Raw genomic sequence first — 23,089 nt, forward strand, 5'->3', positions numbered from 1 at the left:
AGGAAACCAGGATACTAAAAACACGGCAGCTTTAATTCAAATTCAGTGCCACACCTGTCCACAGGTTCTGTGTGGACTTGCAACTCAGCCCCATTCACTTCAATACAGCAGAGCTGCAATACCAGACACAACCCATGGACAGGTGTGGTGCTGTTTTCTGTAATAAAGCAGACAACCACTTTAATAGTATGCCATTGAACAATCGATAGGGCCATCTTATGTTGAAAGGTAGAGGGTAATAGTTCTAAGTAGAATAGGAGGATAATACGAATTGTCGTTAACTTAGAAGGCCATCTCATCTTTCTATTCTATCTAGTAGTAATATCCAGGATCTGTGTACAGATGATGATGATTTCATTTAAAAAACTAATAAACTGGGAAAAGCAAGATGTATAATCTCGAACTACCAAACATTTCCTGTATGTTCTAGTAATGAACTTCTCTGCTTTGTCTCCGAGCCTTAGGGAGCACAATGTGAATTACAACTGCATGGGAAAGAAGATTAACTCTGTTAGGAAATTCTGTAGATTTTGCGGTGCCCGCTGCTCTGTATACAAATGCCCTGGCATTACTGAGATTCCCGTTGTATTTATTTCTCATATATAAGCGCTTTTCTCTTACTTTGGATCAGGACCTGTTTTATTGAATTTATTAAGCCTTAAGGAGGGGGGTTTAGAGACGGGATCAATTAAGGCTTCGTTCACATCTGCGTTCTGGTTTTCCATTCTGCTCCGTCATAGGAGCGCAACAAGGAAGAAAAGCTCAAAAGCGCCGGATCCGTCCAGATTTACTTTAATGGGTTCCGTCAGGTTTCTGTCATGGGGTTTGTGGTTTTACTGGACAAAATAGCACAGCATGATCAACAGAGTCTCCAACGCTGATGTGAAAACAGCCTAACCAATATATAAATAACCCAAACAAACACAAAAAAATGTCAAGGTCACTTAAAATAACACAGGTGTCCTGTTCAGATGGCTAGAAGTTTCCAACTCCAGCTGTGGAAAGGTTCTTTACGGTTAGGGTATGTGCACACGATGAGAGGCTTTTACGTCTGAAATTAGACTGTTTTCAGGAGAAAACAGCTCCGTCGTTTGACGTAAAAGCTCCTCCTCACATTTTGCGAGGCGTCATTGACACCCGTAATCTTGAGCTGTTCTTCATTGAATTCAATGAAAAACGGCTCAAATTACGTTTCAAAGAAGTGTCCTGCACTTCTTTGACGAGGCAGTCATTTTACGCGTCGTCATTTGACAGCTGTCAAACGACGACGCGTAAATGACAGGTCGTCTGCACAGTACGTCGGCAAACCCATTCAAATGAATGGGCAGATGTTTGCCGACGTATTGTAGCCGTGACTTCAGGCGTAAATCGAGGCATAATACGCCTCGTTTACATCTGAAAATAGGTCGTGTGAACCCAGCCTCAGAGCTTTAAAGCTGTTGGAGTTGTCTATCATAGGCACCACTCATCACACAAACAATTGGGGGGATTTATCAAGGGCTGTACGCCAGTATTCCGGCGTTAAGGTCCCAAACTATGGCGTACGCCATATTTGTGCAATAATCTGCTGTTTTACAATGCGTCCTTTAAAAAAAATAAAAATTGGACAGGACTACCAGCGGCCCGAAAAAAACCCTCAATATAATTAACACCAGAAACTGGCATAAAATTTAGCGGAAAGCAAGCATAGTTTTTTCCTTTCTGGCGCACAGAAGGCCAGAGATGCACCAAATTTATTTAGCTGTGTGCGTCTCTTAATAAATTAGTCGCATCTCACTCCGTACTCTTTAGCGTAAGACTGGCTTCTGAAAAGCCATTCTTCATAAATTCTCCCCGAATGTTCATTTGTGTACATTGTACAGATGACACGAGGTATTTCTGATTGTAATTGGTCACACTATAATATTTCCTGTGTTCCCATGAAATCCATGATAGATTTGCCGATTATCTATGCATACTTTGAGGGAGGTGGCAATGCTCCAGTACTGGTCTATTTTAATTAAACAATAAGAAATAAGCTTTAAAAAAATCCAACCTAGCATATTCACATGTACACCAAGAAAAAGTGGCGGAGGATACGTTTGCTGCAGTCTGAGCGCATCCATTAAAATGACAGCTGCTTGCACAACTGTCCATTAGTCATGTTACATGTAATGTCTCTAGCCAGCATTTCCAGTGAGCGGGACAATCATTCTCGTATCTGTCATGTGGTTGGCAATTAAATTGCTTTAGGTTTTTTTTTTTGTTTGTTTTTTTTTAAATCCCATTTTACTATTTTCATTTTTTTATCGTTCTAATGCACAAGAATAGCACGTAAGCTGCACACTACATCGACTTCTGTGAGAGAAAGAGGCTGAATACCATGAATGCCGTAACTTCTTCCTCCATCACCGTTGTTAGGCAGATTAGTAGTGGTTACCTTGGGCTATATGTGCATAGGGCTATACTTCTACATGATTTAAAAGGGTTGTCTTACAGTGATTGCTTTCCAGGCATAGCTGACAAATGGCTTTGTCTCAGGTTCTGGCTTAGGTTTAGGCCTCATGCGCACGACCGTAAGGGTTTTTACAGTCTGCCAATACCGATGCGATGGCAACCGATACACATCTGTAGCCGTCAGCAAAAGTGTCCATAGACTTCTATGGGCGAGTTAATTCCGTAAATGCGGACAAGAATAGGACATGTTCTATAATTTGCGGATCATTTCTACGGCCCAGACACACATCCCTAAATATACGGAAAGGTGTCCGTGGCCAATAGAATAGAATGGGTCCGCAATTTCATCCATAATTATGGGTGAAAAATTATAGTAGTGTGCATGAGGCCTAACCCGGCATGGGAGTTAACCTGGACGACCAGCAGTTGCTTCTTTTTGTGTCAGAAACTGGAGGCAGGAAAAGTCTGAGTTTACAAGAGCGGCTCAAGACATTACTACACATAAGGATTGGGGAATAGTTTTCACTTTGGCTGAAGTTAGAACTCTGGATTCTGACTAGTACTCGAGTCCCCAATATAAAATCTGTAATGGGTCCCCTCACCTACTGTCTCATTTATAATATTGGTGTCTTTTTATGTGGCAGGTTACCTTTGCACCCCATCTTGCTATGCCCCTTCTAATACCATAGAATCTGTGGTAATTGTAAAAATATATTCTTCATAAGCCCCAAGACCGCTACATTATAGAACATCAATGGGACGGACTCCATATTGTCATTATACATTTGGTCGTGGACTGTAAGTCATTTATACAGTGCGTTGGAGGTTTTCCTCCACATAATATTGTGCCCATTGTTAGCCCAGTAAACACTGTAGGACCCCTCATGCGTGACTAATTGGGCCCTTGTAGCCCCTTCCCTAATAAATCCTCCTTCACCATTGTAGATGTGCTTTCTTCTTTGTATTGATCTTGTATTAAGAATCACTGAGGTGCCTAAACCTTTACGCTTATTGATTTTAGTGGTAGTCTAATGAATGCTGGGCGCACGGATGGATTACATCTGTTGATTTTATTATTTTTCCCATTTTCTTCTCCCTAAAGTTGCGTTTGAATTGATTCACGTTTTTGTTCGAATTTGTGTAGAAAATAAAGTGATCATGTGATTCAAACCGGGGTTTACAACCTTCACCAGGACCTATTTCTGGCGCTTTGTGGCTGTTTTTCCCTATTCACTTGAAGGGTTTGTCACTTAGTGATATATCTTTTTGTATTCCTCTCTAGGTGGTTGGTTTGGATTTGGTGGATTGTTGAACTTCAGAAACGAAAATTAGACAAAATTGAGTGATTTTGTTATGGGACTTCGGCTTTATTCACATGGCTGTTTTCTGGCCCTATATGAGAGTCTTATATTTAGCCCCAAAAAATAAATTGAATGACTAATGCAGGAAAGCCTCTCTCTCTATTGATTTATAAGCCTATATTTGTACTGCAGGCTTGAACTATGATGTGGCATTAAAAGGGTTAAACCTGTGGAGAAGATTCTGGACGCCATTCCTCGCTGTTTCATGTCCCACAGCCCCATGATGTCTTATTGTGGGGGATGAACACTGCAAACTCTCAGACCATCCACCACATTTACTCCCTCAATAAATCACCCGTTCCTTGATATGCTAATGGTGGTTCCCTTTTTGTTGTCGGCCCTCTGCTGTCTTGCTGGGAGCGACAGGAAATAGGAGACCATGAAAGCCTTGTTTGTTTCACCCTCTGACTAGATATAGGAAAATCAATTTGATGAATAAGAAACAATAGGGCAGGCTGATCTTCCCCCGAGACGGAGCTGTGAATGGTTCCTGCTATTAAATTGTTTTTGCCATGATAAATGAATCTTGTCCTGGAACGTGATGCTCTGACCCATTTTATCACCGTGCAGGAAAAAAAAAAAAAAATCATGCAATATTTATTGTACAGTAAAAGCTTTTACATTCCAAAACTTTTTAGTATTAAAATTAAATCTAATCCAAGCTGATCAGATGACTTGCATTTTATGAATGTAGAACTCCAATGCTGCCCTCTGCTGGTAGATCATCATATTATGTATTTTAGAGGCACACTTACCATTTCTAGTTGTCAAAAAAATAAATTATTTCTTTCTTGTTGCTGATACTTATTATGGAATAAGTTTATTCTTTTTATTATAGGTATATATGTATGCCTCTGAGAATTGCTGTCATGGAACGCTTCCTGACACTGTTCACATTAGGCTCTGTTCATGCTTCCATTGCGTCTTTTCCTTTTGCGGTTTAAATTTTTTTTTCTTTTTCGTTATGGCATTTTTTTCTATTCGCTCACGTTTCCATTCTTATTTGACGGCCAAAATAGCAAAAGCGAAGACACAGCAGTGTGACTAGAGCCTTACAATGACGACCTATTACGTTTTTTATAAGACCACTACATTGTAATAATAATTATTTAAGTGCCTCATATTCTGCAGCACTTTAGTATTCGGAGGGAAGACAAAATACTGTATTGTGTAACAAATGGTATTTCTTTAAGCATACGCTTACTTTAGATTTGTGTGTATAGATTGATTTTGCCTTCCTAAGAGAGTTGCCTACATGTCTTATGCTGTTTTATTAGAACGCACATGCCTCCTAGTGGTTATTTGGCTGTATTACACAAACGACCTCATAGTCATTTTGTTTCTGGCCTGAAGTTCTAGTAATGATAATGAAGAGTCACAACAGACGACTACTAGATATCAGTACTAGATATTGCTTCTTCTACTTTCCAGTTTATTCAAATTAATTTTGTTTTCTCAATAAGAGATTAATTAGGGTAGACTTTGGCAACCAAATGTTATATGAAGAATTATACAATCCAATAATCTGCTGAGCACCGTATACCGGCTCGCAGCAACATGTGCAGGATTTTATCATTGGGGAAGGGGGGGTACAGTCTTTCTCTTACGACAGCCTTGAGGTGGTGTGAGGAAGAGACATGCCACCTTTTAATGCAGCGTGCACCATTTTGATCAATTTGGTACCATTTGTTCTTCCTCTTCCCCCTACCGCTGTGTTTAGTGGCTGGGTGGCGGTACACGCTCCACAAGTTAAGGGCACAGAAGGTATGGAGGAACCGATGCACAAGTTTCATGTCAAGTCTGAGTGCTCCAATATTTATTTGTGGGACACTTGGACGCCAGTACTAATGACTGAGGGGGATTTGACCCTGTAACCCCTTAAGCCAGCACTGGTGGATAAAATGTGGTGTTTTTTTTGGGGGGGGGCAGTTTATTAACTTTTCTATTCCAGTAGGGCAGTCACAAACTACACAAAAGTCACAATTTGCCAGAAAAATTTAAACTTTCGTACCGTTTCTGCCACTTACAGCACTTTTTAACTAATCTCCACCCTGGTTTTTTGTTTTTTTTAAGAGGCAGGGACACATTTACTATCATTTAGGCCAGGAACTGGCAGAAATTATAGCGGAAGCATGACAACCAAAGATGCGTGCATCTATTAATTTGTCGCATCTTACCGCTGTGGGCTTTTAAACGAGTAAATCTGCCCCTTGGTTTTAAAAAAACATTGTGTTATATTTTTGCGCTTATTTTACCATTTACAACTAGATTGCGTCCCAGTTTTAGGCCTCATGCATACTCTGTGTCCCACATATATGGCTGCTTTAGAGGAAAATCACTTTGTACAGTATCCGTGAATCATGTACAGACTGTGACAAAAAAAAAACTTGCGTGTGAAATATTGCAAAATGTGCACTCCAATTATTTTTTTTTTAGGCTTGCGGCACTGGCATATGGTGCGCCTGCATTTATTTTGGCGGTGCCAGCCTCTCGGTATCTCTTCTATAACAGTAGGGGTATGATACTATGGGTGCTCTATTACGGTTTTGTAAGCTCGGACTCCTTTTCCAATAACACTAACTAAATGTTTTATAATAATCCTTTATATAACCCCAATATTTTCTGCAGCACTTCAGACAAAAGAAGAGAGGTCCCTGCCCATAAGAGCTTACAGTCTAAGTAGGCTATGTTCACACGGAGTATTTTGCTGGAGGAATATCTGCCTCAAAATTCCGTTTGGAAGTTTGAGGCAGATTTTCCTCTCCCTGCACGCCGATTTTCGCCCGCGGCCATTGAGCACAGCGAAATACGCTTTCTCTGCCTCCCATTGAAGTCAATGGGAGGTCAGAGGCGTAAACGCCCGGAGATGGGGCATGTTGCTTTTTCCCGCGAGGCAGTTTTACTGCTCGCGGGAAAAAGACGCCGACGCCTCCCATTGAAATCAATGGGAGGCATTTTAGGGCCGTTTTTGCCGAGTTTTTCGATGCGGTTTCCGCGTCAAAAAACTCGGCAAAATACTCTGTGTGAACATAGTAAAGGGTTAGAATATACTTATTGATACATTTGATATTAATTGTAGTTCTGTCAAATAACCTACTCCATGCCGGTGGGTAAACCACCATTTTTCCCTCCCAGCATGGTCCTAGATGAGGAAAGCCTCCTCCTCTCCAACCAAGATCAGCAGCTGTGGAGCATCATAGAACCTGCGGTAGTCTGATTTCCCTAAAATAGTATACACGCGTTATGGTTAGAAAAAACATGTGCTGATGCGCCATGGCGTCCGGTCTGTAAACGTAGATATCTACATTTACAGACAATGCCGTGGCGCGTTTCCTATCAGTTCTACGTGTAACTGATTATGTTGTTCCCAGTTACTATAACATAATTGATAGTAGCCGCTAACGTTGCATTTGAGGTCCTTTCACACTGGCCAATTTTGGCCGTAACAACAAGCGCCGATCAACGAGACAGCTCATTGATTGGCGCTCGTTGCTCCTTTCACGAGAAGCTGTGTACTCATTACTACGATCGCTCGTCCCCATACATTTCTATCATGTCGGCAGCTGATTACACGGGGAGATGGGCTGCCGACAACCATAATATTTTCTGCTGCGTAAACGATACAATCGGCCGATGAACGAGTGTTTGCACATGCATCGGCTGATCGCTTACCTCTTTACACAGGGCAATTATCCGGAACGAGCATTCTGTGAACGCTCGTTTGCCCTATAGATGCCTGCTGTAAAACGGCCCTTATGGTGTGCTGTGAGATATATTTAGAGATGGCACACATTGGTAATAGGATACCCGCATGGATCCATATGAAGCTCTGACTTTACTGTCAGGCGTAGTTACGAGATTTCAGGATGTAACTTCGGTAATGTTAACAGATTTGTAAATTCGTATTCCAACTGTCGCTGTGACGCCAACCCCATGTGGAGGTGCTGACGTCTATTTATATCTCACGGGCGTGTGGATTGTACCGTGCCCTTAAAGTCTTTGCTCAGTACCATGTAAATACTTTCATTTGGAGCTTACAGAGGCACAAAAATCATTATACAACTGAATAGCCGTGCTACGTTTTTCTGTAAACTCTATGGATTATGCAAAGCTCCTACGTTTTAATACCACATTATTTTAATGTTCAGCAGACTTTCCTATTAAATCCCGAACAATGGTTAATACAAGATTTACTGAGACAACTGATCGTAATTGATCTAGTAATAGGCCTGGCGACAAAGAATATCTTAACGAGTTTAACAATTAATAAGGTTTTCAGTACATCTGCCTGGGGGGTTACTATGGCTTGACGAGACCCAGCGTTCAGTTCATATTTATAAAGGGATTTAGGGCTCCATCTAGTGGACAAAAAAACAACTGTCTGCACTATTAGAAATTCTGGAAAGCTATTCTGTGTACGCTGTATGAATAGAATGAATGTCATTCAATAATAAGAACATGTTAATGGTATTTTACTATTCATTGAAAGTTTTCATTTATTCAGCGGAGTTCACATGTTGTGTTATAACATGCATTTTTGCGGATGCAAAAAAAACAGACACGCTCGTCTGAATAAGGCCTTATTCTGTATGATCACAAACCTTTAGATTTGTTTCAAATATCAGATCTTTTATATTTTCTAAAAAATGACCATACACGGTCTGATCGACACAACCATTGGAAGAGATCGGTTTGTGTATGAGATGAGGTATTGAACACAACATACAGTACTGGAAAAAACGCCTTGCAATAATGATTCTTCCCTTTCTGCACTGAAGAGAATGATTAGGGACTTGGGGTATGTTCACATGTAGCGTAAACACTGCAGATTTTATGCAACGGATTTCATTGCGGAAAATCCGCAGTGTAGTGCAGTATCCGCAGGGTGGATGAGATTTAAATATCATCCACACGCAACGGAAAAAAATATGTTAAAAAAACGTTCAGAATTTGACCTGTGGTGCGGTTTTTAAATCCACGGCATGTCAATTTATGCTGTGAAATCACTGCTCTTCTGTTACGGGTTTTCCTCATTGAATGCAATGGGAGGTAAAACCTGTAACAAATACGCAAATCTTGCAATTTTTGCAGCAAAAAAAGCTGCAATTCTGCCGCCAAAATCGCAAATCCTAATAAAAGAGCTTTCTTGGTTAGAAAAAAAGTAAAAATTCATACTTCCAGTCCAGCCATTGTTATAGCGACCCTCTGTTTTGAGCTCATCTTGGTCTCCTGGGACGACTTTTCATCCCATGTGACTGATGCAGCAGTGACATGGATTGTAGTGTCGTCATCCCAGGAGGCCGTGCTGTACTCGAAGCAGAGGGACGCGTCTATATGAGAACAGGGAAGTATGAACTATTTTTTTCTGGCAGTTTTTCCGCAGCAGAGATTCCCGCCCGAAAAAATGCACCCCAACTTGGTGTGGTTTTCCGGCCTGAATTACCTGCGGTTTTCAGGACCGATACGCTGTGTACTTTTACGCAGCGTACCCGCCCTGTGTGTCCTTACCTGTATCGTGCCTGCATTTGTGGCTGTGTATATCTGGTCCAAGGGTGTTCAGAGACACTGGGCGGTCTTAGCTGTTTTTCATTGAATCAATCGGTCAATGTTCGCGTTCTCTGATGTGTAAAGATCTATCATTTAAAACTTCGGATCTCCTAGCCTGCATTGTGATTGGCTGATTTCCACTGCCGGTTTTAATTGGACATAAATATATTGAGGAAGCATTGGCTTATAAAATATATTTTCTAAGCTAATCCTTCCTCGATATATTTGTTTTAAGTTGGGAGGTATAACGGGAACCAGCGCGTTGATCTATTACTGGGAATAAACAATTTTAATTGGACATGCCGCATTGCCCATATAACCGCCCTTTCTTTATGGGCAGGGCTCCGATACAAATTGAAAGGTAGAGCACTAGGAGCGAATCTGAGGACGTATGTCCATTAGCTGCAGTTACTCTTAATGCACTTGGCTTATTTTTATATTGATTGTCTTCCAAGATGAAAGTTTTCTTAATTGATGTGTAAAAGCTTGAGAACATGGAAGGAAGAACTGGCATTGATCTGATGAGCCCGCTTCTACATGCAGCTGCTTCAAAGAGCGTGTAACACGTTTACAGCGGCAGTGCCACCTGGTCCGCTGGCTTTAGCTAATTAGACATACTAAAATGCCAATCTCAAACCCATGGCATTTCAGTGTGTGATGATCCCATGAGTATTTCTAAAATTGACATTTTCAAGCTTCATTATTACTGCCATAATCCGCATGTATTTGAATTGAATGTTAACTATGTGCTTGCTGTGTCAGCTGAAACGTTGTTTATTAGTGCTGACCAGTTGTCTTCTACATCGACGCTTTAACTGATTTATTGCATGAGATAAGGGGGAGTTTTTTTGGCCTAAGTAGCACAGTGCATATAGGTTCTAAACTGGTACTGAAAGGGTTTGTCTAACCACAGATAACACCTTTAATATGAGGGCCAAAATGGTGATCAGTTGATCGACACAGGTCTGGCTCTTGACACACCCAGCAAACAAACGATTTAGCCAGAGAAGCTGCGGCCAGCCAGAAATTGCCTTTACATGGAAGATGTAGTAATACATTGACCGCTGGAATCCACCAGAGTGAAAACCGTGGCTCGGCTTTCTAGCTCATAGAGGGAGGCCCCAAGTGGGGTCCCCTATGACATCCATGTGCCCATATGTAGCATGCACCACTTTGATAAATTTAGTGTGTTTTCTGACTGCCTTATCTAAGTTTACACGGTCTAAAACTTAGACCGTATTATTAAATCTGCCCAATTGTGTATTCTACCTATATTTTCTAACCCAACCTTCATATAAAATTGTATTATCTTTGTGGTAATTGCAATTTGTTTATGCTACTTCTTTTAATATGAGTGTCCCAGTGTTGCTTGTATGATAACCTTTTTGCTTCTCTTCTTTTCAGGTATGGTTCAGAAACTAGACCAGAAGTTGCCTGTAGCCAATGAGTACTTGCTGCTTTCCGGCGGTGTTCGAGAAGGAGTTGTTGACCTGGATCTTGATGAGTTAAATGTGTATGCCCGTGGAACAGACTACGACATGGATTTTACTCTACTTGTGCCAGCTTTAAAACTTCATGACCGAAACCAACCAGTCACACTGGATATGCGTCATTCTGCCCTTTGTCATTCATGGCTCAGCCTTCGATTGTTTGACGAAGGGACAATCACCAAATGGAAAGATTGTTGTACAATAGTTGACCATATCAATGGAGCCACTAACTATTTTTTCTCCCCTACAAAAGTTGCGGACTGGTTCTATGAATCAATCAGCATTGTGTTGTCTGAGATTCAGAAGAAACCTCAGAGAGGGATGCCCAAGGTAGAGAAGGTAGAAAAGAATGGTACGATTATTACCATCATTTTAGCTGTCGGTAGCAGTCGCATGATGTACGATATTGTTCCTGTGGTCTCTTTTAAAGGTTGGCCAGCTGTAGCTCAAAGTTGGCTAATGGAAAACCATTTTTGGGATGGCAAGATCACAGAAGAAGAAGTAATCAGTGGCTTTTATTTAGTGCCAGCTTGTTCCTATAAGGGGAAAAAAGATAATGAATGGAGGTTGTCATTTGCCAGAAGTGAGGTACAGCTGAAGAAATGCATTTCCAGTAGCTTAATGCAAGCCTATCAAGCTTGTAAAGCCATAATCATAAAGCTTTTATCGAGACCAAAAGCGATCAGTCCATACCATCTCCGTAGTATGATGCTTTGGGCTTGTGATAGACTTCCAGCTAACTACTTGTCTCAAGACGATTACGCTGCCTACTTTCTTTTGGGACTTATCGATGATCTGCAGCATTGCTTAGTCAACAAATTGTGCCCCAATTACTTCATTCCTCAGTGCAATATGTTGGAGCACCTTTCAGAAGAGACTGTCATGTTACACGCTAGGAAGCTATGTTCTGTAAGGTCCGATCCAGCAGAACACCTCCGAACGGCCATAGAACATGTCAAGGCAGCAAACCGGCTCACCATGGATACCCAACGGAGGGGGAGCACCACCAGCATACCATCTCCACAGTCTGATGGTGGAGACAATAATCAACCTGATGACCGGTTAGCCAAAAAACTACAACAACTAGTGACTGAGAACCCAGGAAAATCCATCTCGGTCTTCATTAACCCTGATGATGTAACCAGGCCTCACTTTAGGATTGATGACAAGTTTTTCTGAGACTTTCACATGCTTACATTAAGACTTGATGTGTAGTCTGTGTGCTGTCTTGTTTTTACATATCCAGCATAGATTGGATCTGTCGAGAACAATATGAACTTTTTAATCCTGATTGTGCAGGACTTTGCAAATTTTGAAACAGTAAATTACTATTTCATATGCTGCTTTTCATCACTTTTCGTTTCAAGGGAGAACATGAGCCTTAATGACCATTTTAAGGTTGCAATTGTCTATTTAATTTTGTCTACATGTTGAGAAATTAGACTTATGCTTTGGAAATAAATGAATTGTATTGGGCTTCCATTGTTTTACATAGGACATTATTTGTGGGTCTTCAGCTGGTGCTCATCTAAATAAATGTTTGGTGCAAAACCAAACCGCTCAAGACTGGTTGACTTCTTAGTGAAGTTGTTCTTAACATTTTGGGGAGAAGGTGTTAAGAATGGCGTTTCAATCTCAAGATCGTTGCTGTGTAATGCTCCTAATTTATTAAGAGGCGAAGCTCCTTAATAAAGTAGGTACATCTCTGGCCGTCCATGAGCCAGGAAGTCGAATCTACTCGAATTATGACCTGAAGTAGATTTGTGCTATAATATACATCATGTTCTGGCATAAATTATAGTAAATTTGATGGCCTTGGAAGGCAATGCCCCTTACACGAATCCCTGCCCACTTTATAGTAATGTGGCACGAGCATCACAAATGTCTCCAAAGTCACAATTTTTGTGCAAATTGAGACTGCAACTTTTCCACACCAGTAACCTGGTGTAGACAGAATGAAAAATTCCCCATACATTACATTTGATAAATGATTGAAAATCTCTATAAAAGTCCATAAAAAAATATCCATATCACGTTTAAATGCATCACTTTACATTGAAAGGTTTCATCTCTTTAAAGTGTAACTAAACTCTCAACAAACTTCTGACGTGTCATAAGTTTTAATCGGTGGGGGGTCTGAGCACAGAGACCCCCACCAATCGCTAACACGAAGCTGCAGAACCCCTCGTGTGAGCGCTGTGTGGCATAGTTTCTCATCGGCTTTTCTTAAAAAGCTGAGCCGTTGATGTACGGCCTATAGACTTTCTATTGAGTACGTACACCGTTACGAGAAAAGCCGATCAGAAACCGAGAGGCTCATCGCTCACCTTCGTTTTGTCGGTCGGGGTGTCAGTGCTCGGACCCCCACCGATCAAATCTTCTGACATGTCCCTATGACGTCAGTAGTTTAAACGTTTAGTTACCCTTGAAAGAATCTTATCCTATTAGAATATTCCACTTCATTTTCAAAAATGTAAATCCAAAGAATGTTTAATGTCTTTAAATGTTAAACTCTTTCCTAGGTGCAGTCTCCTTTAAAATGAAATATTGTAAGTCTGTCAATACTATGCCACCTGCGCTCTACTACTGGAATCTCTGGCATGTGGCTCGGAGGCTTCTTATGATATATACTATATTTTTCCATGTACATAGAAAACATTGCCACTATAAATTTGAGTGTTTGCAGCAGGCTTTTTGATGTTTTAGGAATTGTTTGACCTTTGTAGAAGGGACTGAGCGCACACACGCACACACACACACACACACACACACACACACTTTTTTTTTTTCTGCTTCTGATCAAATTACCATGTTGGGATTTTAATACATTAATATCCAGTTATTTTATTCCCAAGAATACATATTCTCAGATTCCTTACACCTCACTATTCCTTACACCGTTTTGTACCAGAACCGCATAGGAATTTTTTTTATTTATTGAAAACGTCTTCTAATGCTTCTATTCTCTACCCAGCAAGAATACGTCTTCTGCTAGTGAAGGGCGTCCACTCCTAGTTCAAATTTCCCATTTTCCCTTGGAGTCCGGCGCCCCAATCTAATAGTGGACTACCAAATTCACAAAGACCGCAGAGAGGCTTCTATAAATGTTTCCCATGTGTCTTCCCTTCTCTAGCTGCATATCGATCCAGCTAATAAGACGAAATTGCATGTATGGCAAGTCTTTCGTGTATTAGCATAGGTGCAGTTGACATTGTACCTATTGTCCCTGCACAGTTGTAGCATACTTTGGTGATTTAGAAGGCAACCTATCAGCGCTGCAACAACATGTGACAAAACGCCTCATAAAGATTTGTCTAAAAGTGCTCAGCCATATTGCTAAATATATTGGCAATCTGGTTACAATTTATTGAATGTTGATGTCTGACCCTTAAAACCATCGTCAGGTAGGATTGTACAAATACCTATATTAGATTCTTTTGCTGCTACTTCGCAGTGGAGAGTAAACCATTCTACATCTTAAGTTATTACAATAGGTTATTTTGAGTGACGCTCTTCAAAAGAGGATATTAGAAAAAAGTGCTATAGTCCGGAGCGGTGAGATTATCATGGATTATTACTGCTCCAAATGCAGTTCAAAAATCACTTTTTGGCTTGCTGTGAAGTATATCACCTCTTTACCGGTCACTCGCATACAACACATACACCAGTGTTTGTCTTCTCATCTCAATGATCAGATATCTTGCAATTCAGTGGTAGATAGTGACTGGAACATATCCAGGGATAAGTATAATAGGTAGGTAGATTCTATTGAATGAAGGTAATAAGGCATAAGTTAGGCTCGTGGGGGGGGGGGGTAATTGTTTTTACGCATTGACGGGGGGCATTTGCAAAGTAACAATAAGCGTTACCATATGCATTATTTGCACTAATGTTAGTTTGTCTTTTGTCATGTTTAAAATGTTTCATGCCATAAACGTGATTACTTTCTCTTCCATAGATTAATCCTGTTTTCATTTAATTGGTCTTGGTTCTCCTTTAAATATAATGTAATGCATTCATCCTGCTGAAATTTCCTGTTCTCTTTGACTGTGTAGGATATGTGTGTATCATAAGTCATCATCCAAACAAAACGTCATTGTATCTATGTGCTGCTATCAGACTCGAGATGTATAATTCATAATATGCATTTTTTTTCTCATGCAAATTAAAAATTAAAATTTATTTGGGACTGTTGATTTTTTTAATTTCTTTTTTAGCCATCTATACCGATAGCTAAAACACTTAATTGGAGTAGAAATTCAGCTGCAACATAAACGGTGACTCCGCTTTGCCATATTTACAGGGTGGTTTAATATTCTATATACACAAAATAAAGGCCTACATAAAGACTGATGGAAATTTATGAAAAACTGTTTATAGGTACATGCATGCCAACCGATATCTTAAAGAGGCTCTGTCACCAGATTTTGCATCCCCTATCTGCTATTGCAGCAGATCGCCGCTGCAATGTAGATTACAGTAACGTTTTTATTTTTAAAAAACGAGCATTTTTGGCCAAGTTATGACCATTTTTGTATTTATGTAAATGAGGCTTGCAAAAGTCCAAGTGGGCGTGTATTATGTGCGTACATCGGGGCGTTTTTAATACTTTTACTAGCTGGGCGTTCTGACGAGAAGTATCATCCACTTCTCTTCACAACGCCCAGCTTCTGGCAGATCACGCTGTGACGTCACTCACAGGTCCTGCATCGTGTCAGACGAGCGAGGACACATCGGCACCAGAGGCTACAGATGATTCTGCAGCAGCATCGGCGTTTGCAGGTAAGTCGATGTAGCTACTTACCTGCTAACGCCAATGCTGCTGCAGAATCAACTGAAGCCTCTGGTGCCGATGTGTCCTCGCTCGTCTGACACGATGCAGGACCTGTGAGTGACGTCACAGCGTGATCTGGCAGAAGCTGGGCGTTCTGAAGAGAAGTGGATGATACTTCTCGTCAGAGCGCCCAGCTAGTAAAAGTATTAAACACGCCCCGATGTACGCACATAATACACACCCACTTGGACTTTTACTTTTAAACACACCCACTTGGACTTTTGCAAGCCTCATTTGCATAACTACAAAAATGGTCATAACTTGGCTAAAAATGCTCGTTTTTTAAAAATAAAAACGTTACTGTAATCTACATTGCAGCGCCTATCTGCTGCAATAGCAGATAGGGGTTGCAAAATCTGGTGACAGAGCCTCTTTTTAAGTAATCTCAATCTTTAAACGGACGCCATGATGATGTACTGCTTGTAAATACCGATCTAGTCTTGCTGCCAAATTCATCTGTTTCTGTATGATATATAAAAAGGTTATAAATCAACACCCGCTATATGTACAGATGTAGCAACATTTAAAGTGATATTTAAAACATTACATACCATTGATTTAATTAAATGTCAATTTAACCCCTTAATGACCAGCCTTTTTTAGACCTTAATGACCAAGCAATTTTTTAAGTTTTTCCATCGTCGCATTCCAAGAGCTATAACGTTTTTTATTTTTGCGTCGACATAGCTGTACAAGGTCTTGTTTTTTGCGGGACAAGTTGTATTTTTTAATAGCACCATTTTTAGGTACATATTATTTATTGATTAACTTTTATTAACTTTTTTTGGGGGTGAATAGAAAAAAACCTGAAATTTCGCCACTCTTTTTTGCGTCCTAAATCTACGCCGTTTACCGTGTGGTATAAATAACACTAACTTTATTCAGCGGGTTGTTACGATTGCAACGATACCAAATTAGTAGTAGTTTTTATTGGTACCAGTTTGGAGTAGATGCGACTTTTTGATCACTTTTTAATCACATTTTTTTAAAGTCACGATTCACAGAAAACAGCAAGTTTTCCGTCGTTTTTTATTTTATTTTTTACGGCGTTCACCGTGCGGGTTAAGTAATGTAATAGCTTTATAGTCGGGGTAGTTACGGATGCGGCGATACCAAATATGTGTAACTTTTTTACTTTAGTATTAAAAAAACCAAAATAAAGAAGTTTGTAAGGGGAAAAAGTGGGGTTTTCATTTATTTATTTTTTTTCACTTTTTTTAAATTAACTTTATTAAACTTTTTATTTTTACTAGTCCCACTAGGGGTCTTTAATATGCGATTCTCCGATCGCTATTATAATACACTGCAATACTTTTGTATTGCAGTGTATTACTGCCTGTCCGTTTAACACGGACAGGCATCTGCTAGGTCATGCCTCCGGCATGATCTAGCAGGCATTCACTACAGGCAGACCTGGGGGCCTTTATTAGGCACCCGGCTGCGATCGCAGACACAGACACTCGGCGATCTTATCGCCGGGTGTCAGTGGGATGAGAGGGAGCTCCCTCCCTCTCTCCAAAACCACTCCGATGCGGTGCACGCTATTGAGTGCCGCATCTGAGGGGTTAAACGGGTGAGATCGATACTAATATCGATCTCACCCGGCAGAGCAGGGACGTTCCGAGCCCTCAGCTGCCTCTGGCAGCTGAGAGCAGGGAGATTTGACAGTTCCCTGCTCTATTTATTCTGATGCAGCGCCGTGAAAAAGCATATACATCAGAATAAAGCCCATTAGTGTCCGCCGTGAAAAGGTGTATTGGTGGTCACTAACGGGTTAAAGTTTGCTACATCTAGACATGAAATGCGAAGACATCGCTAGCTAAGTGGGAGATGTCCATCAAGGCAGAATGGGCATGATAGCAGCCAAGAAACCGACTCCTCATCCCTCCAGCACCGCTCAGATGATATGGTAAGCTGGTAAGCTATTTACATATAGAGAGCGCAGATTTATAACTTTTATATTTCTGAAATGAATGCTTTTGACACTGTCTACATCGGTATTTACAAGCAGTACAGCGTCATGGCGTCTGTTTAATATGAAGCATCGTGCCACATCATAGGGATCACTGTCAAATGACAACTGCAAATCAATTTTCTTCCCCTGCTCTGCGCTTATTTCAATCCCATTCAGCTTCCTGTCACATGCAGAGGATAAATGCTGGAGCTTGGAGAGGTAAGCAATTCAGTGGACACCAGGTATGCATAAATCCTTTCCTACTCTAGATCACTGGGGACTCTGGCATTAGCCCTGACAACCTGATCAGGCGTTCCCCAGAACACAGCAGCAAGTCCTGCAACTTTTAGGGTAAGTTCACACGCCTTGATATGCTGCGTAAAGGTACAGGGAATTCAAGGCAAAAAAACGTTTTTTTACTGGAATGTCCTCTGCAGAAAACTTACCAGAAAAAAAATAATTCATACTTCCCCCTTCTCCATTGTCATGGCAACGTGTCCCTCTGCTTGGAGTACAGCCTGGCCTCCTGGGATGACACTGCAGTCCACGTGACTGCTGCAGCCTGTGATTGGTTGCAGTGGTCACATGGGAATGTCATCCCAGGAGTCCTCTCTGCAAAATATCAGAGATCAGTATAAGGTGTATTTTTTTTTTTTCACCGCAAAAATCAGAACAATTGACTTGCAGGTTTTAGATCCCCATTGAGTTCAAGTGATGGACATTCAGGATTTTTTTTAACTGAAGTTCGGTCACTAAATTTTTGATAGCGTAGCGAAAGTTTTAGTGTAAATTTACAGAGTTAGGCCCTGTTCACACAGAGTTTTTTTGCAGGCAGATTTTGACCTGCCGGCAGAACATTTGCCACATTTTTCGGCCACAGACCTTAAATGCCGTGGGCAAAAAAGCCACAAACCACTTTCTCTGCCTCTCATCAATGTCAATGAGAGGTCAGACACGGAAATGCCTGAAGAAAGGGCATGTTGCTTTTTAACCACTTGCGGGGAAAAAACACCGCCTCCCTTAGAAAATCAATGGGAGGTGATTTCGGACGTTTCTTGGTGCTCTTTCCGATGCAGTTTCCACGTCAAAAACAGCGCCAAAATGCTCTGTAAATGAACACTTTTTAGTTCGCGTCAGTTGGTGACAGACATTCAGTTTTCTTTAACTGAAATTTGGTCACTAAATTTTTGATAGCGCAGTAACACAGTTGTAGCAAAAAAAAAATCTTCTGTTTTTTTCCAGCGCCCGGGTTCATTTTGTTTAGTGTCAGGAATTTTTTACAGTTTTATATTCGATGTTCAGTAAATTTAATTCTAGCAAAATTTTTATCTCATTCTTTTCCTTTTCTACTTTTTTTTTATTTTTTTTTATTTGATATACACGTGTAAAAGCACAACACACATCACCACCGCTCTAAAAATTAATTTAGTATTACACGTGTAGAAGCACTACGTAAGAATGTCAAAATTATCCCAATTGGTCTCTTCAGCCGAGGGGGCATACACCGTCCTGACCTCTGACACTGATTCGGTCAGTGAGGGAGAAGAGGAAATTGCCCCATTCCTGTTGACCTCATTCCCATCCAGTGATGAGGAACCCCCGCAAAGGCGCCCCAGGACAACAGCTGAGGCAACCGCCAAAATGAGCGATTCCATGTGGAACCCGCCACCTGAGAATTATGAGCCTCACATTCCAGATTACATAGGCAGCTCAGGAATACGTTTTGAGACTAGGCCTCACAGAATTTGACCTTTTCAATGTCTATTTCTCTGAGGATTTTGTTAATGTAATGGTGGCCCAGACAAATTTATACGCCCTGCAATTTTTAGCCCAAAAGCCTGCGTAATTATTTGATAGCTGGACCCCTATAGAGGCAGCGGAGATTGTCATTTTGGGGCCTTAAAATAGGAGAAAAAAGCCACGGCGCCACTAGGTGTGGATCAAGGAAATTGGAGGTGAGATAGGGAAGGGGATATATATTCTCACCGTGAGGTTGGAGGAGTTCAGCACTGGATTCCACGGGGTAGCTGCTGCCAGATCCGGGCCGGTCACCGGGGTGACCGCTTGGGTACGAGAGAATGCAAATAAAACAAGCGGATCTATATCGGCGCTGCTGATTGATGTGGACGAGATAAATGCCCGAAGTCTAGTTTTAAGTTTGAATAAACTCTTTTATTCGCAACGCGTTTCAGCGCCGAACTGGCGCTTTCATCAGGCATAGGGATACAGAAAGCAAGACACAAGTTTATATAGGGCCAGTTCAGATTAAACAATTAGGTAAAAAACCGCGAAAACATATCGGAGGGTCAAAGTTCACATTGAGCGATCCGATATACTATAAATAAACGAAAGTTTTAATACATAAGTAAAAGGGTATAATTAATAAGGGACTATACGTCCTGTCGGGAGATGATAATGGAACGTAGTAAACTAAAACTAAGTGCAGTGTATAAAAGACAGTTTGTCATTCAAAAGTTTAAAACAATAGTTAAGAGTGAGTGAAAACATGATTTTATTGATGCATTCGTGAATGAAGGATATGTCTGGGGAGTAGTATAGTATGTCAGTTGAAATGTTTACATGTTGCCACGGAGACCAGATGTGTTACGGAAGCCGAGGTGCTCCATACCGGATGGAACGCATGGTGAACCGCATAGGGTGGAACGCATGGTGAAACGCATTACGTCACGGGTCGTGGATTTACTCGGACAGGAACGGGACCTGAGAACGACTGTTCCAAAAAAGAAAGGAGAAAAGAAGTATAGAAGTATGGGGATCGAAGGACGGGTGAGTGAGGATAGAATATTAAATATAAACTCGGGCCATGATATGGCCCATATGCTAATTTGTCACCTGCCTGATGAAAGCGCCAGTTCGGCGCTGAAACGCGTTGCGAATAAAAGAGTTTATTCAAACTTAAAACTAGACTTCGGGCATTTATCTCGTCCACATCAATCAGCAGCGCCGATATAGATCCGCTTGTTTTATTTGCATTTTGGGGCCTTGTGCTACTTATGGGCCTAGTAAAAAAAGACAAGTACGGGCATTTTATACACCACCCCATTTTACCGCATGGCAATGCCCCGGACATGTTTTGAAATAATTCTGACATTTTTGCATTATGATAAAGCGCAGTGCCCACCCCGTGATGACCCCATGTATGACCGCCTATTCAAAATTACGTTAGTCATTTATAAATTTTGCACCACGTTTGAACAATCCTACACCCTAGAAAAGAACATTGCAATAGACGAGTCCCTTGTACAAGGGGAGACTCAAATTCTGCCAAACAAGAGGGCGAGGTATGGAATTAAAATGTACAAACTGTGCGAGAGCAGCTCAGGGTACACCTACAGGTTTATGGTTTTTGAAGGGAAGGACACAAGGATAGAAACTATAGAATGCCCCCCTGTCCTGGGAGTTAGTGGGAAAATAGTGTGGGATTCGGTGCACCCACTGCTGTGATATGTCAGATTTGAAAAATAAGGCTCTGTCGGGAAGGTCAAAAGTGGCTGCAGCGGGAAGGGGTTAATATATTTAATGGTTCTGTGGATTCTTTTTTTTTTTTTTACTAGAAAGATCAAATTATGTCCCCTTACCAATCATCTGAACAAGCTAATTTTGCAGATTCATGCTACAGGTAAATGGCTGATTTATGGCTTCCTTTTATTGTTATGCAAATAAACTAAAGGGGTTTGCCAGTTTACTATAAATTGTTTCTAATGTGTGGCTGGTGGCAAAACAATATCCTTACCAATATAATTTCTTCAGCTGTTCTGCCTCATTCTTCTGTTACGGCAAGCCACGCCACCAGGTGTATTTTATTTATGACTCCTTGTGTTTTATGTTTGTATATAAACAAATACAATTGAGTCAGCAACGTTCTTTAACCTCTTAACGCCGAAGGACGGATATATCCGTCCTCTGCAGCTGCTAGTTCGCACAGGAGGACGGATATATCCGTCCTGTGATGGCGCGGGTACTGAGACTGTACCCACGTGATTAGCGGCAGGAGCACGGCTGTTATACACAGCCTGTCTCCTGCTGCAACTGCCGGAATCGAAGTGCGTTCCGATTCCGGCAGTTTAACCCATTAAATGCCGTTGTCAATAGGGACAGCGGCATCTAATGTGTTTGACAGAGGGAGGGAGCTCCCTCTGTCACCCCATCGGCGCCCCCGCAAAGAAATCGCGGGTCGCCGTCGGGTTTCCATGGCAGCGGGGGTTCTAACAAAGACCCCCAGGTCTGCCTTCAGCATCTGCCTGTTAGGCGATGTCGTAGGCATGACCTAACAGGTTGCCTGTCAGTTTTACACTGACAGGCAATAATGCTTTGGTATACTAAGTATACCAAAGCATTATATATGCGATTGGCACATCGCATAGTGAAGTCCCCTGATGGGACTAAAAAAAAAAATGTCAATCAGTTAAATAAAGTTGGTGAAAAAAAAATAAAAAATAATAATTACAGTGAAAATCAAATAAAACGACTTTTTTTGCCCAAAAAGTGGTTTTATTTAGTAAAAGTGTCAAAACAAATCACACATACACATATATGGTATCCCCGCGATCGTAACGACTTGAACAATAAAATGAACACATTAAACCGCCGGATGAACGGCGTCCAAAAATAACGCAAAAAACAACGGCAAAATTCTCTCTTTTCTCCCATTTCCCCATAAAAAATTAAATAAAAGTTAATCTATAAGTCCTATGTACCCGAAAATAGTACTAATAAAAAGTAAACATTAGCCCGCAAAAATCAAGCCCACATACGGCCACATTGACAGAAAAATAAAAACGTTACGGCTCTTGGAATGCGGCGATGCAAAAACAAGTAATTTTTTTTCTAAAAGGCTTTTTATTGTGCAAATGTAGGAAAACATATAAAACCTAAACATATTTGGTATCCCCGTAATCGTGCTGACCCATAGAATAAAGTTAGCATGTTATTTACGCTGCATAGTAAACGGCATAAATTTATAACGTGAAAATCAATGCTGGAATAGCTGCTTATTTTCAATACTCTCCTAAAATAAAGTTAATAAAAGTTAATCAATATATTATAAGCATCTAAAAATGGTACAATTACAAAATACAACTCGTCCCGCAAAAAACAAGCCCTTATACGGCTATGTCGACGGAATAAAAAAAAAGTTACGACTCTTGGAATGCAACCATGAAAAAGCAAAAAATAATCCTTGGTCATTAACGTGCAAAATGGCCTGGTCATTAAGGGGTTAAGAAGAATTAGGCTACAATTCTCATCCCTTGCCGAGAAAGCATTACAGGGCTGGCTCCATAAACTGCATATTGTTATGAGGGTAATGTAAAGATCGCTCAGGTAGTCATTTCTCAGCCGGTTTCTTACTTTGCTATAATGGAACAGGTTTTAATTTGTTCTCAATCCGTCAGAAAACTCATACTGCTCTATTGAATTTAACAGCACAAAGAAAACCATTTATCAA

The 23,089-nt window shown here is 40.9% G+C and overlaps 1 protein-coding gene across 1 annotated transcript in view; it reads left to right on the forward strand.

Moving 5' to 3' along the window:
* MB21D2 (Mab-21 domain containing 2) overlaps positions 1-15,016 on the forward strand; it is a 78,507-nt gene extending 63,491 nt beyond the window's left edge. The window contains exon 2 of the mRNA XM_075861769.1: positions 10,749-15,016. Coding sequence (XP_075717884.1) covers positions 10,749-12,013 — 1,265 coding nt within the window. The 3' untranslated portion in view covers positions 12,014-15,016. The remainder of the gene's footprint in view (positions 1-10,748) is intronic.
* The last annotated feature ends 8,073 nt before the right edge of the window (positions 15,017-23,089 follow it).

The sequence above is a fragment of the Rhinoderma darwinii genome, chromosome 4, assembly GCF_050947455.1.
Source record: "Rhinoderma darwinii isolate aRhiDar2 chromosome 4, aRhiDar2.hap1, whole genome shotgun sequence".
Taxonomy (NCBI): Eukaryota; Metazoa; Chordata; class Amphibia; order Anura; family Rhinodermatidae; genus Rhinoderma; species Rhinoderma darwinii.